The 18984-nt window shown below is 41.1% G+C and overlaps 1 protein-coding gene across 1 annotated transcript in view; it reads right to left on the bottom strand.

Moving 5' to 3' along the window:
- Positions 1-18984, bottom strand: part of LOC124612934 (ribokinase-like) — a 66185-nt gene that overhangs the window by 25225 nt on the left and 21976 nt on the right. The window contains exon 4 of the mRNA XM_047141432.1: positions 10050-10214. Within this exon, the coding sequence (XP_046997388.1) occupies positions 10050-10214 (165 nt within the window). The remainder of the gene's footprint in view (positions 1-10049; positions 10215-18984) is intronic.

Raw genomic sequence — 18984 nt, 5'->3', positions numbered from 1 at the left:
TGCAATATTGTTATGATAATGTGGAGAGCTGTTTTAAGTGTTCTCTGTGACTTAAATTACTCCCCACCGACACTCGTACTTTTGTGGATACAATGGAATGGATGGTACAGAAATTCATGCCTCCTAATTAATGGACATGTGTGCTTTAGCCCACTCTGCCCGAAAAGTCCTCAGGTTCTCTGAAAATGAACTCCTCTTGTATTATTCAGTCACTGCTGAACTGTAACTTAGCAGCAGAACAATGGAAAGAAAAGATGTACTTACGAAATGGGCACAGATTCCACAGCTGATTACATTAGTTATGTGGTCTACCCAATGCTGCATACTGTTTCAGTGTTCTCATAAATCCAACTGGTTGCCAACAATTAATTTGTCTTGCTGTGAATTAGCAGTTTGCTGTTTTCATCTGATGTATCTTTTGTGTTAACTTCATTGGTAAACAATTTTTACTGGAGGATTATAAGAACTGTCTAATGTATCTACATACAGACTTGGTAAAGGAAATCACCAGTCTCTTCACCCACCGAGTTCCTGACTCAGCTTTTCTCACCATTAAGAATGGTGGTTATGCCATATTGCCTGATTTAACATCTGTTTTTCCACTGTCGAATCAAGGGGGCAGTACAGATGAACGTACGGGAAACAATGATAGAGTATTGTTATGAACACAGTTTGTAGAGTTGTGTTAGCCAGAAAATCAGCACCAACAGGAATAAAAAAAAAACTCTGCCATTTGCACCGCAAAAGACATAATGCTATTCTGTGTGGCTCAGTCAGCAGGTTGTTGCCCAACAGCCTGTCCAATGCCCTGTGAATGGATTTATTTGACTTTATAAGTTCCATTTAGGTTTCGTGAGCAGGTAGGAGATCATAAGCGTCTATTCAAAACAGAGCCTTGGATGCTGAAGTGCGTAATCTTCTAGAACACAATTCATTCCTTTAAGTACCCCAAAGGGCTGGTGGCAGTGATAAGCCATCAGCTCAGAAAAGCTGAATTCTCCAGGAACATGGATAGAACAACCAGAGCACCGCCATGTGTTAGCTGAAGCTTCAGTAATGGCATGGATAACATAGGTACAACTGTGTAGATGGAGTCTGAAGGTATTTTTCTGAAACATTTGCTTTTTATCTGCTCACGCAGAAGCATGAGTCTACATTATTTCAGTGTGATCAACATTTGCCATTCTGGGCACTGGGAGGACTAGAATGATTTATTTACAATATTTATATAACTTGCATACATTCTGCTCTGTTTTATTGGATGGACATATAAACACGTTAACAGCTGCAATCTATTTGTACACTGTAGCAAAACAACCCCTGTCTCTTATTGTTTACTGCTGACTCACTGTTTAGGGCAAATTTTGAAAAGGGTGTGGGAGGTGGGACAAGTTTTATTTCATTCTTTAAAATGCAGTTTTGTATGAAACACCATATGACGAGTTTACAATGGAATATGAAACGTGCTAGGAGTATGCTGATATTGCTGATATTGCTGACATTGAACTTATAACATGCTTGGCAACAACACATTGAAATGTCTTTTGTTGTGTTTGAGAGTGCACCAGTAATATACTGCCATTAAATTGACACCAAAGTCAGCTGTAACTAAGTATACCTGAAACAAGTATCAGTCTCAAAAGTTCTACAGCACAACTAAATATAACTGAACATTTTGAGCCTGAAACCTGCAAAGCTAAAAATGAGGTTAAAGTAAATTTATTGCACCAAACAAATAAAGGCTTAAAAAAATAAAATTAATGCTCGTCTGATTTGTTTAGATGCATTGCACTCTAGAAGTTGTACAGATATAATCTGTATTTTTAAACATTGTTTGACCACTGATAAAGCAGTGATGGTTATGAAAGTACTTCACTTAGCATCCAGCTAACGCATGTCAGATACGAGGAAAGGCGGAGATGCTACTTACATTATGAAGGGGTACGAATATAAAACATTCCTATTACTAAATTTTGCAGTGATCACAATACTGAAGCTTATCCTACAGAAGCAGATATTTATCGAAAGATAACAGTAATAATCACAATATGCAACGCTCCATCTGGTTATTTTGAACTGTTAATGAAACAACTTGAGGCATTATTAAACTTTTTATGTCATAAGCAGAATGAGATAATACTAATTGGAGGTTTAAATTTAAATTTTATGGAGCACACCTATTCTATAGTTTTACTTGACTCCCTTGCCATTTCACTTCTTCCCAGACCCATCACACAGTCACAGCAAGAGGTTGATGAGAACCACCAGCACCACTCCCAGTGTCTCACATCATGATGCTCAATTTCTGATGGTACTGACAACAACTCAACAACTAGCATGGCACATGACTTAAATAACGAGAACTGGAAATAGGAGATTACTAACTGAAAAAGGAATTGAGCAATTCAAGAATATTTGCAACATACAGATCAGAAAGATGTACACAAAACACTTTGTGTTAACGAAAAAATACAACGCTTTCTCGCTTTCTATAAAATCATGAGACGGAATTCAAAATATTAAGTACTTCGTACTACCAGTATGTTACCAGGCACACAAAAATGTACATGGCAAAAGAGAGAGAGAGAGAGAGAGAGAGAGGGGGGGGGGGGGGGGGGGGGGGAGTTAAAGAGGGCAGGTCAATCAGACCCCAAGACGAGAGACACCTACCTGATGTGAGGACAAGAGGACACAAAGATCTTTCTCTTTGCCTATTATATTCTTTCTTAGGAGCACTAAACATTTGGCCTCCTGAAAGCAAATAATTACCACCAAGTATCACAGTTCTGGTTTTTTGAAGGGAATTTTCCTTTTGATATAATGTATTTTGTAACATCGTTCATAGCCTATTAAGAAAACTACTGTTCTCAAAATTGACCCATATATGCAAATTGCGTGTTCCCAAACACTTGGTTAAAAATGAATTTTAAATATCATGCAACACTTTACTTAACATAAACACAGACTGTAAGTTCAAATCACATTAAAAATTGTATTGTAAATTTTTAACAAAGTCACCAAATGATCAAAATGTATCTACTTTTGACAAAAAATAAAATTGTATAGAAAAAGATAAGAAATCTTTGGAATACAATAAAAAAATGTGACAGAAAAAATGAATCTGGGAAATGGTGAAAATTCTTTTAAGGTAAATAATGAACTGACGAAAGATAACTATAAAACTGCAGAAACTTAACTTTGTTCTGACATTAGCACACAATTTAGGTTTCAGCAATTCATCACTGGTTTGTTTACAGCATTCACGAAAAGTGCTCCAAACTGAATTTGACAAAAATCAACTACACCCTACATCCGACTGATCTACCTTGCATGCCTGCTGGCAAGCAGCTGGCAGTCAACAGTTACAAGTGGGCAAGGGTGGAGAAACAGATGACATGAGCAGTTGGGCAGCTGGGTTGGAGCCTTTGCAACAGTTCTGCATTGGCCAAACACATGCAGACAGGATTGGCCATGTGATTTGCAAGTGTGCAGAATGTGTCTAATAGGGTCGCCTGGCAGGTAGCCTGTACTAGCTGCACCTGCCCCTGAAGGAACTGAAGAGAGCCTAGAAATGCTTGCATTCTCTGCAGTACCATTGGAACAGCGTACCCTACACGTTCAAAGAAGTTTTCAGAGTTTTCAGCATCTTCAAAAATAAACGTTTATGTGGTTACAATGAAGTCAGTAGTAAAGTTCAGTAGTTCAATTTTGATTTTTTTAATAACCTTTCTTAGTAAATTTGAGTATTTTTTGCAGTGTGCAAATTCTGCAGGATCCCTACTTGTTCTTGCCAAAATTTACATTTTCTTTTTCCTTTCACAAGATACTTTAATGCCTCTAGTGATCCATGGTTTTTTACCTGGCTGTTTTAGTGTCCTTTCTGACTAGCTCATGTGGAAAGATATTGTCAAATAGTGATACGAATTTACCATGAAACAGATTAAATTTAATGTTAGCATTTGGTTCATTATAAATTACATCCCACATCATCTTCTGTAAACTATTCTTAAAAACATCTGTCCCAGAGTCATTAATTATTCTAACTGATTTCCACTGAGGAATATCCATACTATGAGGTGCTGTGTTATTTATCCTAACTAACTATGCAATTGAGACAATTTGTTACTGTGGAAACAGCTTTTTCCTGCTTTGAGCTTCATCAAAGAAAACATTATCAATTATGATCATACTATCTTTATCCATCCATGGTGGAAAGTTAATTATAGAGCCCAACTTGTAGGATCCAAATAAGGTTTCCATTTCAGTTTTTCTCTCGGTGTTCTTTAGAACACCTACATTGAAGTCACTACAGACTATTAACTGCTTGCTGCTGTCTGCCAGATAGCATATTAAGGAATCCAAATTCCTCATAAATAGTTCAATCACAGGTATCTTGCTAAGTGTGATGGTGGCCCCAGTATATTATCTGCAAGAAGCTCACACAACCTATCTTTCCCTCTCCTATTCAGATGTAAGCCATATCTAGTATATCCCCACCTCCCAAGTGTAGCAACAGGCCCTGCACTCATATGAAATTTCGTTTCAGTCAGCTCAACTTAAAGAGTTCACACAGCTCACAGCAGCATTTACCAGGGCTGGTCATGGTGCTGCAGGACCTCTTATTTGTGTGTGCTACTGCTATTTCATCCAGGTCACTCCTAAAGGCTGTTCCCTACTTCACCAACTATACGAACCCGATTCTCCTTGCCAAAACGTCTGTCCTGTGTTACCTGGCTCAGGCTAGCATTTGGCTTCACAATACTTGTGACCTGGTACTTGTTTTGCTAGAAGTCTATTACACCTTACTGTGACCTACAGCTGGAAGAGCTGTACTCCTACTTCAGGCAACAAGTCAAATTTATTGAATACTGTTAGCTCAAATGTAGATGAAGTTGAAGAGCTGTTCCCCTTTTGCCCATTGCTTGTTACCTTTACCCAGTTCCCAAGATCTTTTTCCCCCTCAACCTACCTAGCTCAAATTTTGTGTGCTCTAATTCAGCCTGAAGGGCACAAATCTTTGCCTCCTCCCCCGTGATTCTCTTTTCTTTGTTGCTTTTTTCTACATTTCCATCTGCAAAGAATGAAGTCAATGTAAATGTTAAAAAGGGCGGGTGATAGTCCATACCATTGTCTAATGCCTTGGTTAATAACTGAACAATGGTAACTCTAGGGAGGAATATCAACAGTGTTGGAAAAGACAGATTGCTACTCACAATAAAGAAAACACTTCAATGTCTGCAACTTGATGTGTCTTCTTTATGGGATAGACATTTCCCACAATAAAAACAAATTGGAGTATTTGTATGTATATGTTCTCAGAGCTTATGTTTCTGACTGCAACATAGTTTATTCATTTGCCTTATCCACGTCATGATACGATTAATCAATGAAAGTTATGAGTACAGATTAATGTAGTATGTGAAAATAGGGCACAATAATGTACTGAATTGCTGTGGGTCATTTCAAACCTGATGATAATGAGGGTCAAAGGCATGTAAGTGACATCCTTGAAGGCAGAGGGGTGTAGATTATGGGTAAAACATTACTGTGGACAACATGCTGAATTTAATTTTCAATGATGCTGTACATGCATACAACTACATTAATAACCACTACATATGGGTGGTCACTGTAGACAATGTAACAAATGAACAAAGAATTTTAAATCTGATACAAATATTGAAGCTCTTTTCCCTCAGAATCATGAATCTGTCACTTGCATTCCATTGCTTCTATACAACTCAGTTTCAAAGCAAAAGCAAACAAGGCTCAATATTTGTGTGTATTCCATCAAAATAAGTCTTCCTGCTATAACAAACAGTATAAAAACAAACAGAAAGGGCCATTCCATTTGATTCATTTATACATACAGTACTTAAGAAATAAATTGCACTTGCTGCAAGCTTTCACAGTACACAAGTTTTGCCAATAAGTGACCCTAAAACAAAATGAGATAAGTTATTTTAAATCAGATGACTATTGTCCAGTAAGCAGTAACTGTAGACAGCATCAGAAAGTTATATCTTTATGATAACATAAAAACCTATTTCCTGACCAATACTGCAGAGTAAGTTCACTTGATTTAGCTAGCACTGTGACACAATATGAGTGCTCCATGAACACCACAATGAAACATAGTGTTAGGTGTCTATTGGCCACTGAATGGAGACTTGGATCTACCTTCAACATCCTCATTAAGATAATTGGCCAAGTTGGACACAATGTGTGTGTGTGTGTGTGTGTGTGTGTGTGTGTGTGTGTGTGTGTGTGTGTATTGGAAAGTTGGACACAATGACCAAACAATACTTAAACATTGAGCAAATTCTTATAATAAATTACTACATATATTTAATTCATATAATCTTGCAAATTTAATAACTTCAGATAGCCAAACCAATAGATTTAACTTCCAGTAGGATAGAATTAGTGAACATGAAGATGACAGACTTAAGTTTAGTAACCAAGAATTCCACTTATTTAATCATTATTGCCAACTAATTAATTACTTAAATGTGGATCCTCCAGAAACTGCTAAATTAATTCAGCAGAAATGAAGCCTAAGCACTGCAAACATAAATCACCAGAGACCAGAACTTTGGCAGAATACCTTTTGTATGTTCCTGTCATTTCTTAATATAGATACCTAATCACTAAAATAAATGCTTTTTGTTGTCTTTCTGATTAGCATTTATACCTTTATTATTTAAAAAGAACGAGTGTCACCCGAAAATGAGGTAACAGTAGGAAACTGTTATAATTATCACTAGTGTTTACTTGGCTTCTATCGGATCACTTATCCTTCAAAAGAAACAATGAGTGCCAAAACTAAAACATGGTTTCACTATTGTTCAAAATTTCTCTCACTTTCAGTTTTCATTGTCATGTTGTGCAAAGTAATTAGTAACATGTCGAAATTCAGTTTTCCTTTAGACAGTGAATTGCAAGTTAATTTAATATTTTTGGATCTGATGCATTTTCTACTGTCAGTAAACCACATCCACGGAAAATACATGAGCGTTCACTGAACTATGAAAAGAAATAATTCATTTCTCAGCATACCAGAACTATATACAAAGATGAAAGGTGGGATGAAGTTTTCTTTGCTTCCGATAGCAATTGCAACACTGACTCAAAAAATCGTGACTTCCATTCAACTTATGTGAAGCTTTTATTGACAATGGCATCTATTTGTGGAAACTACGGAATCCTACACTGAGACAATTTTTAGAGAAGTATACGAACGAATTTGTGCCCAGTGAATCAGTTTGCAAAAATGTTACTTAAGTGAATGTTACGATAAAGTAATGAGAAATCATTAAAGATGAGGTAAAAAATAAAAAGTAATGGATTTCAATTGAATGAGTCAAGTGATCCCACTGGTCATTTCATTGCCAATCTCATTGTTGGACCATTTGATCCTTCAGAAGGAGAATCCTGCTTACAACAGAGTGTCAGGAAAAAGCCAATAATTCAATTATCACACAATTATTTATTTATTCATTGCAGTTAACATGGCCTGAAGAAATTTAACATGAAAATATATTACCTTCCATCTCAGATATTGTACCATGCATAAGAAAGGCTGGGCCAACTTTAAGACTGCTATTACCAAGCAAACTTTATGTGATCTGCATAGCACATGATTTTCATGATTTTCACTAGTGTGAGAGAAGATACGGAGTTTGTTCCCAGACGCTGACAAACTGATTTCCAGTGTTCATAAGATATTTTGTGAATGCCGAGACACAGATTCTGACATTTAAAGACTTTGCTTCAGATATTTCTCTGCCTCCTCAACATATCTTAATGAGATGGGGGACATGGATTTCAGTGGCAGTTTACTATGTTCCAGTTTCCTGAGCATAGCTAAGATGGTCATCAATCTGGATGATGAAGCATCTTCAATCAAAGCAATAAACGAACTTCTCGAAGCTTTGGAAGTAAGAAACGACTTAACCTTCATTCCAGCCAAGACTGGTTTCTTATCGAACACCACTGATGTGCCAACTTCAAGAAATAGGGCAGCAAAAATTATGGATGATTTAGTACAAAGATTGGAGAGTGTTCCAGGGGAACGAGGTTCATCAGTTAGAGGAAAGAAAAAAAGAGGTTTTTTGAAAAATCCTGCTTTTGGCAAACCTTGAAACACTTCAAGAATTCTACAACATAACAATTCTGTTGCAGTAGAAATGGACCCTACATACAACAGTTCAATCTTTTATATTTGCTCCAATTAACTCTGTAATTGATGGACTGAACTGAGGACTTTTTGGTAGAGAGGACAAAGCATGTTATCTCGGATGGAGGGTTATTGTCAGGGAAATGTGTTGGGACCCTTGCTGTTCATATTGTATATTAATGACCTTGCAGACAATATTAATAGTAAAATAAGGATTTTTGTAAATGATGCAGTTACCTACAATGAAGCACTATCTGAAAGAAGCTGCATAAATATTCAGTCAGATCTTGATAAGATTTCAAAGTGGTGCAGAGAGTGACAACTTGCTCTAAAGGTTCAGAAATGTAAAAATTTTGCACTTCACAAAACGAAAAAACGTAGTATCCAATGACTATAATATCACTGAGTCATTGTTGGAATCTGCCAACTCATACAAATATGTGAGTGTAAGGAATGATCACATAGGTTCAGTTAGGGGTTAAGCAGATAGACTTCGGTTTACTGGCAGAATACTGGGGAGGTGCAATCAGTCTACAAAGGTGATTGCTTCCAAAATCACCAGTGTGACTGGTTCTAGAATATTGCTCAAGTGTGTGGGGCTGGTAGGTATTGAACGTATACAGAGAGGGTCAGCACGAATGGTCACAGATTTGTTTAATCTGTGGGAGAGTGTCACAGAGGTATGGAAGGAACTGAACTGGAAGACTTTTGAAGATAGACATTAACTATCCTGAGAAAGCCTATTTATAAAGTTTCAGGAACTGCTTTAAATGATTACTGTAGAAATGTACTGCAACTCCCTACATATCGCTCACATACTGATCATGAAGGATAATAATAGAATAATTACTACATGCACAGAGGTATTCAATCATTCTTCCTGTACTCCATTCGTGAATGGAACATTCGTGAATGTAGTGATGCTCTTATCCAAAAGAAATATCTAATTGTATTTATATAAGAAACAAACATAGGTATTACAGACAAAAACCTAAATTAAAAGTAACACAGCATAGTCCATAAATGAGTGCCTCAATATAGTACAACTAATTGCCAGAATCCATAAGGGCACATATTGGGTTCACATTTAAAACAAAGGTAAAATCAGTCCTTGTAAATAAATGTCTGCATTCATTAAAAGAATATATGCTAAATATATGATGTGTTTAACTTTCTACGTAAATATGATATGTATTAAAACTCTGTACACAAGTGTGATATGTGTTAAACCTTTAAACACAATACGATGTTTACAAAAGACATAATTTGATGACTACATGCAAAAAGAAATGTAAATAAAGAAAATACTGTTGTTATTTCACCATAGATTTTACAAAATCCTTTCCAAAATTAAAAGAATAGTGGAGCAATTAACTGAGGAGAACTGTAAAATGAACAATACCTTGGAATGAACTTATCTAATAAGTCAAACTGCCACTAGCACAATATAAGATTTTACTGTAACAAGAAAAATGAAAGGAAACCAAACAATACAAGATTAAATCTGAAATTTTTACAAAACTAGAGCCCTTTAATTTGTGTTCTCGGGAGAATGTTGGAACATGTATTTCATAAATATGGGATGAGAGGGACACTTAACACTTCTCAAGAGATGTGGAGAAAAACATATAGGAAGAGGCAACACTGGGTGGGATATACATCAAGGAAAAAACAAATGGTTCATGACAGAAGGAAAAAAGCATTGTGACAAAATATATGTGTATTTTACACACACACACACACACACACACACACACACACACACACACACACACACACACACAAAAAAAAAAAAAAAAAAAAAAAAAAAAAAAAAAAAAAAAAAAAAAAAAAAAAAAAAATCCATCACGAGGAAATTTCTAAAGCTTACCCTTATTTCCTTGCATGAGCTGAAGAGTATGCATTGTAGTCGTTAGAGGTGTCTCCATTTGGAAAAGGACAATCTTAGCATTTATAATCATTTCCTTGGCGTTATTTACGTCTTTTTCATCAAGATATGTATTAGCTCCAGGTACAATCACTATCTGGTTTTCCCCTGCAGAACAAAGACACATGAATATTCCATTTACAATTGATATGGATTTCAAATTGTTTAAGAGATACAATTACATATGTTGCAGTAAAAAAGTAACTACTAAGCTATGGACATCACATTCTCTTGAGTTAGGGTTTTTTCTGTCAAATAGACACCTGCACCAACATACAGAACCAATTCATGTTCTAACAGAACTAATGTGTGGAGTCATCTTCCTAAGATACTTGTGGAACACACAACTGCACCAACAAACAGCAATTCCCCAGACAACTAGGTTCTGGAGTTGTTGTCCAAAGTACTTAATGAGAAACAGATGGGAGAAGAACTATTTATTAGTCACATGCATTGACTATATGTCAGAACTAAATAAGTCACATTCACTACTGCTTAATTTGTAACACAATAATTAATTTATCGTTAACTTTGAAACCAAGTTTACCTTGGCTTCATAGTTACGAGAGAGAGAGAGAGAGAGAGAGAGAGAGAGAGAGAGAGAGAGAGAAACCACTGAATTAAGGAATAAAATATTAATTTATGGATACTAACAAAACTTAAATCAAATAAAGAAATTTGAGATGGGTAGTGAAAAGCCTCTTGTCGAACATTTTGGATTTTGAGCAATTGAAATTTTTATGTTCAATTAGTAAAAAAAAGAGTGGATTTCTATCTCTAAATCTGAGTGAGTTATGACAGGTTGGATAATAGTGATGAAAAGTAGGTGTTTTTGAGATAATGCAATTTAAAGTTTCACTTTAATATCACTGTTTCGCTTTATTATCATTGTTTAATTTAATATATTTAAAGACAAATTATGCATATGTTAAGCTTAAAATGTTCTTTGTAAAATGGTACAGACTTTTTTAAGTTAATATTACACATTACATTGTTAACACCTGCAGCAGCCACCAGAAAGATCGCGGGAGGCGCACATCGTCACGGCTCGTCACGGACAGTAGTTGCCGCAAGTAGAGTCCCGTCCACCAGAGGGCATGCGAGAATTCGGCCGCGACCTCTGCCAGCGGAACAACAACAACAACAACAACAACAACTCAGGCAGCATGGACCGTGCCCCGTCAGTTCACATCGGGCATGTCTAGCAAACAGTTCCCAGTCTACGCTATGTGAGGTGCACCGGAGAATGTGAGCCGTGTTACTACACAATTGGCGACGAGTAGGGTCGTTCTTTCACGTGTTGCGTCGTTATTCCGGTTTCACAGCTTATCCACGGCATGGAGGATTTAGTGCAGGTTTTGGTTGAGCAGCAGACAGAGCTCATGGCAACCATGAAACAAGTGCTTCCGGCGTTGCTCTCCACACAGTCTGCTCCAGCGCCGTTCCCTCCTCCCTTTCCCCCGTATGACGAGACGGCGGAGGATTGGGACACATATGAACATTGCCTTCGGCAGCATTTCCAGGCGTTTCATGTTGCTGATGCAGAGGTATGTCATGCTCTTTTCTTGTCTTTGATATCTCCCTCGCTGTATCAAGTTTTGCGGCAGCTAGCGCAGTTGCAGGAACCCTCGTCCTTGTCTTTTGATGCATTGTGTTCATTGCTGTCTTCATATTATCGCCGCCGCACGCATGTTGTGGCAGCTAGGCTCGAGTTCTATCAATGCAAGAAACAGCCCCATCAGTCTTACCGGGCATGGGCCGCTACCCTCCATGGTCTTAGTCGCAAGTGTCATTTTGTCACGGAGCAGTCACGAGAGTCGTATGCCCACGTTATGGTGCGTGACGTCATTGTTCGTTCAGCCCCTGATAGGGAGGTCCGGCAACGGGCCCTGCAGTTGGAAGACCCTTCTCTTGAGGAAGTCCTGTCCATTGCTCAATCGTATGAAGTCTCTCACACCACAAGTCAACAGTTGGAAGTGTGGTGCGATGTCGTCATGGTTCAGGCCGGTGCGGCCGGGTCCACTCGTCTGGGATGGACGACGTACGAGTGGTACAATCCGGCCGTTACGGTCACTCCCGCACGGCGCGTAATCAGAGTTCCGGCGGCCGGCCCCTGTTACCGTCCTGTGCGTCGTGCTATATACAATCTGATTGCTCAGAGCGCCCCCAGCGTTGGGCCGTTTGTCGCAGTTGTGATACAAAAGGACACATTGGTAAAGTTTGCCACTCAGCCTCAAAATAATCGAAGGAAGCAGGTATAGAGGACATCGATGTTAACATTCAGGAAGTTTCATTGGGGCAGGCTTCCGATGCATCGGCGCACAAACTCTTTATCGAGGTGTCGGTTCAGTCGCACCAATTACAACTGCAAGTAGATACGGGTGCGGCAGTTTCCTTGTTGAATGCACAAACTTACTCCGACCTTGGGTCACCCCCCATTGGCACCAGTTTACCGGCGTCTACGCGGTTATGGTAAACAGTTCATTCCCCTACTGGGTCAATTCACTACCGATGTTACTTACAAATCAGTCACTCGGCCTCTTACTTTTATTGTTGTCAGTGATGCAAGCTCTGCTAACCTTTTTGGCTTGGATGCCTTTCAAGCTTTCGGTTTTACTATCACGCACGCCATACAGTTGGTCTCCGAAGACGTTCCCTATCAATCATTGGAATCTTTGATCTCTGATTTTACGGACATCTTTGAGGAGGGCCTGGGGCGTGTTTCAGACTTTGAAGCTCACTTAACATTGAAGGCGTCAGCTCGCATGCGTTTTCTACGCGCGAGGCAGATCCCCTTGGCTCTCTGCCCTCAGGTAAAAGAAGAGCTAGACCGGTTGACAGCCCTCGGGGTTTTTCTTCCCATTTCTCGTGAGTGGGCTTTGCCCCTCGTTATTGTCAGGAAACCCTCGGGAAAATTACGTCATTGTGGCAATTTCAAGGCCACCATTAATTCCCAATTGGTGGTGGACACCTATCCTTCGCCTCGTTCTGATGAATTGTTCTCTGCCCTGGCGGGAGGCCAATATTTTTCGAAAATCGATTTTTCGGAGGCTTATCATCAGATACCACTTGATGAGGACTCCAAACGGCTGGCGATCGTCAACACCCCGTTTGGCCTTTACCAATACCAGCGGTTGGCCTTCGAAATATCCAGTGCTCCGGCGATATTCCAGCGTTATCTTGAGCACGTCACATCGACAATCCCTCATTGTATTAATTACCTGGACGACATAACTGTCACTGGCCACAGCACAAAGGAACACTTGCACAACCTTCGCACCCTCTTTCTCAAATTCAGGTCTGTGGGCTTGCGTTGCAATCTACGTAAGTCAAACTTCTTCCAACTGTCCATTGAGTATGTGGGCTGCACCATCTCTCGGCATGGCGTCCAGCCACTGGGAAGTTTGGTCCAAGGTATTGTCGAGCTTCCGCGGCCCGCTTCGCTGAAGGACAAGCTTTTTCAGGCAAGATTGCCTATTACCACCGGTTCATTCCCAGGGCTTCCACCACAGCCCGCCCCCTGTACTGCCTTCTGCGCAAGGGTGTTCCTTTTGATTGGTCACCTGTATGCAAGCGAGCATTCACCTCGTTGAAGGGCCTCCTCACGTCCGCGCCTTGTTTGGCTACTTTTGACCCCAATAAGACGTTGGTCCTGGCTACAGATGCTTCGCAGTATGGGGTGGGGGCGGTCCTGGCCCATTACAACGCAGATGGCTCCGAGCAGCCACTGGCGTTTGTGTCTAAAACTCTTAGTCCCGCGCAGGCCCATTACTCCCAGGTGGAAAACGAGGCTTTGGCCATTGTCTACGCTGTTACCAAGTTTCACCCTTTATTGTATGGCACGAAGTTTCAGTTAATCACTGACCATAAGCCATTAATATCGTTATTTGGCCCCGCCTCTCAGATTCCGGATAGGGCGGCCCACAGACCACAGCACTGGGCCTTGTTCCTCTCTAAGTACCATTAAGACATTCATTTTCGCCCTACTGGACAGCACGCCAACGCCGACGCTCTTTCCTGTGTTACGGTGGCCCCAGATCCTAAGTTCGATCGGGAGGAGATTATGTGTTTTCATTTGGATGTGGTGTCCCGCCAAGCGGTTGATGGCTTCCCGATCACTAGTTCTTAGTTCTAGAGTCGCCAGGGAAACGGCAGCTGACCCGGTTCTCCAGCAAGTAGTTCGCCTCGTTCAGCAGAGGTGGTCATACCGACCTCCAGGCCGGGCCTCGGACCCTCTTCGTAATTATTTTGTTCTACGAGACCGCCTCTCCATCTTGGAAGGAGTTCTCCTTCTGGTTACCGATGATACAGCTCCTCGCGTGGTTGTTCCTGCAAGTTTGCGAATGGAAGTCCTCACGTTATTACATGAGGGGCACTGAGATGTTTCCCGTACTAAAACCTTGGCTCGCAGACATGTGTACTGGCCCGGTATTGACAGAGAAATTGAGCACTTGGTGGCCGCCTGTTCCCAGTGTGCGAGCCAACAGGCATCTCCCAGGTCAGCGTTCTCTTCATGGCCGCCTGCAACCCAGGCATGGGAATGTGTTCACATTGATTTTGCGGGCCCGTTTCTCAATGGCTTTTGGCTCATCGTCATTGATGCTTATTCCCGATTCCCATATGTGGTTCGCTGCTCCTCAACCACTTCAGAAGTTGCAATCCAGGCACTAGCAAAAATATTTTCTGTGGAAGGTCTGCCAGTCACCCTGGTCTCGGACAATGGACCTCAGTTTATTACGCAGACCTTCCAGGATTTTTGTAGGCGCTTCGGTATTCGGCACGTTTGCTGTCCCCCCTTTCATCCACAATCGAATGGGGAAGCTGAGCGCATGGTGCGCACATTTAAGACACAGATGAAAAAGTATGTGCACGAATATCCTGCGGAGGAGGCGTTGACGTTTTTCCTGACGGCATACCGGACCACATCGATGGGAGAACGTAGCCCCGCAGAGCTCCTCCACAAGCGCCAACCTAGGACTCTGCTGCACCTCCTCCGGCCTGTTCCTCGCCAGTCTTCGCAAAACGGAGTACCCGGTTTTCCACCGGGAATGTCTGCCTGGGCACGTGGGTTTAGTCGCAATCCACGCTGGATACCGGCGGTGGTCCTGCGCCGAAATGGCCGCCGGCTCTATACCTTGCAGGCGGGGGACCGGGAAGTACGTCGTCACCAAAATCAGCTATGTCCACATTTGGGCACCAACACTCCGACCCTTCGGGCACCGGCTTCCCCATTGCCGGCACCTGTGTTGTTTTCTCAGGGGCCACTACCGTTCCTCCCCCCTGTGACTCCGCCACACTGCGATGGTTCTCAGCCTTGGCGGCGTCCAGTAGCTCCAGCACCGGCATCCCCATTGTTAGAGATGCCCAGGTGAGAGCCGGCCCCCTCGCAGGCCCGGTTTCTCAGGAGGCTGGTTCACCTGTGGTCATCACTTCCCCACCTTACCTGCCACTGGGTCTTGCCCCTCCCGAAGTGAACCAGGATCCAGAGTTCGACTGCTTGTCTCCCGTTCTGTCCCAGGCTCCGGTGGTGGGACGACGGGGGCCTCTTCGTGTGGGTCACTCCCAGCCGTATCCGAAGGTTCCGGCTCGAGGGTTGGCAGATCCCCTCGACTCTGGCCTTCCGATGGATGTGGAGGTCATCGCTCCTGCACGACGCTCCACCTTCCGACGCAGTGGATCACAGTGGCTTCACCCCCTGAAGGAGGAGTGCAGTAGACACCAGAGAGATCACGGGAGGTGCACATCGGCACGGCACGTCACGGACAGTAGTTGCCGGAAGTAGAGTCCCATCCACCAGAGGGCACGTGAGAATTCGGCCGCGACCTCTGCTGGTGAAACAACAACAACAACAACAACTCAGGCAGCACAGGCAGTGCCCAGTCAGTTCACATTGGGCATGTCTAGCAGACAGTTCCCGGTCTACGCTATGTGAAGTGTGACGGAAAACGTGAACCATGTTACTACAACACCTTCTTTACAGTGTACAAAAATTTGAAGCCAAATAAATTGGCCTCAAATTGATAAAAATTTGTGTACCCTGCACAGCAACTTTTATGGCACAATACTAGTATTTTTATTGTATATTATGGCAACTTTGAGACTAAATTTGGATTCTGAAGTAATTAATGGGCCCAAAACTACCTAAAATTTTGAATTCACAAAAACTTCCAAAATTAGATTACTGAGATCGCATATTTTATAGTTGCCAAAAGATCTGCTTTTCTACTTTTAAATTACTTGTGTCCAGAGGGTTCAAATTTGTTCACAACCAGCATTTTTGCCTCTTCTTCTTAGGTTTTGGAATATCTGGCTGATCAGGTTCTTCCTCAGGATCATCATTGTCACTGACTTGAGGTTCTGCTTCAGAGCCTCATTCTGTTTCAGGACACAGATTGTCTTTTTATTCCTCTTTGCAATATGTCTTGATGTTTTTAAAAAGATAATCTTGGCATTGTGTTGTCATCCCTGCTGGCATTACTGCACAGAAAACTGTAATGGGTCCATTTCCTTTGGGAAAGATGTGGTGGACAAATTCATTTCCATAAATTTCCATTTTGCAACATACACTGTCTTTGCAGCTAATGATGAACTCAAAGTGGAATGATTTAGTTATGTGAAGTACTTTGTTAGCTTAACTACTCTTTAAGATATTTAGCCAGTCACATGTATTCACAGCAAATTCTCCTTTTTCATTTCTAGCAGCAACAGCAGAGTTAACATATGTTGTAGCTGTAGGTTTTTGTTGCTACAGTAATGTCAGCTGGTAGCTGGCATTTTATGGTGCCAACTGCAAATAGGTAACATTTGTAGGCATTTACAGCTCTAAGGAAAAAGGGACCACTTGTCTTATTTGGTATGATTGTACTCACAAAATGTTCTTTTTTATACATAGCTCATCTGAGCTCCTTGAAATGCCTGTAAAATTCTGGAGATACTATTTTGTGAAGCATTACATACGCAGCTGTGATATTTAGAGAAGGGCCTCTTGTTGGGCCAATGTTATTTCAAATGAAATGACAACTTCAGAGACTTTGTTGGTATCCTACAGATATGATTTTATGCATACCAACTGAACTGGTGAGCGAAAATTTATACCTTGGTCAGGAATTGAACCCAGGTCTCCTGCTTAATAGGCAGGTGGGTTAGCCACTAAGCCACCTTGGCACAGTGGTGTGTAAGGGGGAATTTACAGTAGACTGGGCAGGCAGTGAGAATTTGGATTGAAGGGGGAGGCATGCCAGGGTAATCCATGCAGTTGAGTGAACCACTGTGGTGACACGGTTTAGTGGCTAACAGACCTGTCTAGTACGAGACCCAAGTTTGATCCCCGATCTTGGTACAAATTTTCTCTCACTGCTTCAGTCTGTATATTATTATTTCCCCATACTGACAAGAGGTCCATTTTCAGAGGACTGACATTGATTATTTTAATCGTGTTATTGACTTCTTTTGTATTCAAATCAATATATATATAAATCAAATTTTTTGTACCAAAAATTTTACTTCTCCAACATGAGGCCCCTTTCAATTTTTGTCTTGCAAATAAATATGGTAAATATCTAAATCTGCACATACCCACAATGCCACTGATAATGATGTGCAGATTATGGACAAGCGTGTATGACACTTCGCTGACTGCCTGTCTAATGTTCTATGCAAAGCTTAACAACACTATCAGAACTGAATGGACACACTGCAGTTGTACCAGATGTTACATATCATGGCAATTCTCAAATCATTTGCCTACACACTGATATATGTATGTGTAAAAAGTAACTCAGGATCATTAAAAAGTGAAGTCATGTGGCATGAATAGCAGGGAGGCCCTGAAGGCCATGTTCAGTTGTCTAACTGGAAAGGTTTTTCCTATCCTCTGTGCCTGCAGAAACCTTTCCTTCACAAATTATGAAAACTGAATGTGTAACCATATCTGTTGAGAGTAGACGACTGTAATGGTGTGTGTGCCTATTTTGTGTTGGAGGTGATCAGAGAAGGGCGAGGTGAAACCTGCTGCTGGGACATAACCTACTCCTCTCGAAGAGCACCAAGGGCTCCACCATGCTTAACGTCTCCATCTGACAGATGGATCACCGTCAACAGTGCCGTATGCCCTCACTTCATGAGACACTGCAGAGAGGTTTGGGATTTAATCCAGGACTTTGGCAGAGAGACTGGTGATCAGGGACATTATACCACCACCACTCCTATCGCCTCTGCCGTAATGGCAAAAGGAAAATTGTCAACAGCATGCAGCATACCTGGGAAGTCACCCTTTCAAATACTGAACAGCCCCAATGGTGATTAACTTTGCTGATCTGACAGAAACCGGTGTATCCAACTCGGCATGGCTGTTAACTACTGGACCATTCATTCTGGGCAGGCAATCCTATTTTCTCTTGAATGAGAGAGCTCCAATGAGAAGAAAGCATTGAACAGAGGCAATATGGAAGTTTCTGAATCTGCCAATCCGCTTTAACCTGTGATGTCATCTAGATGGCGGACATCTATTTCCAGCACACACAATAAGGAGACCAGAATGCCACTAAATACACTGGCGAACAAAGATATAAAGATGCGAAGTATTTCACTCTGACAATAAACAAAACTAATGGAGTAACTGAAGGAAGTAAGGGGTTTAGGTCAGGGACAAGTTAAACATACAATATTAAGGATAACATTACCATTCCAAACCAAACACAAACGAAATATAACAAACACGAAATCCTTGAGAACAAAAAAACACACACACACACACACACACACACACACACACACACACACACACACACACACACACAAAATCATTACTAAAAAACACTGAAAACTGCCACATCCACTCATCCCTGGTTTGAGAAGCAGCAACTTCATTCCTGCACAC

The sequence above is a fragment of the Schistocerca americana genome, chromosome 4 (genome assembly GCF_021461395.2).
Source record: "Schistocerca americana isolate TAMUIC-IGC-003095 chromosome 4, iqSchAmer2.1, whole genome shotgun sequence".
NCBI lineage: Eukaryota > Metazoa > Arthropoda > Insecta > Orthoptera > Acrididae > Schistocerca > Schistocerca americana.
Note: the sequence above shows the minus strand (reverse complement) of the source record. Positions and strands in the feature narration are given on the sequence as shown.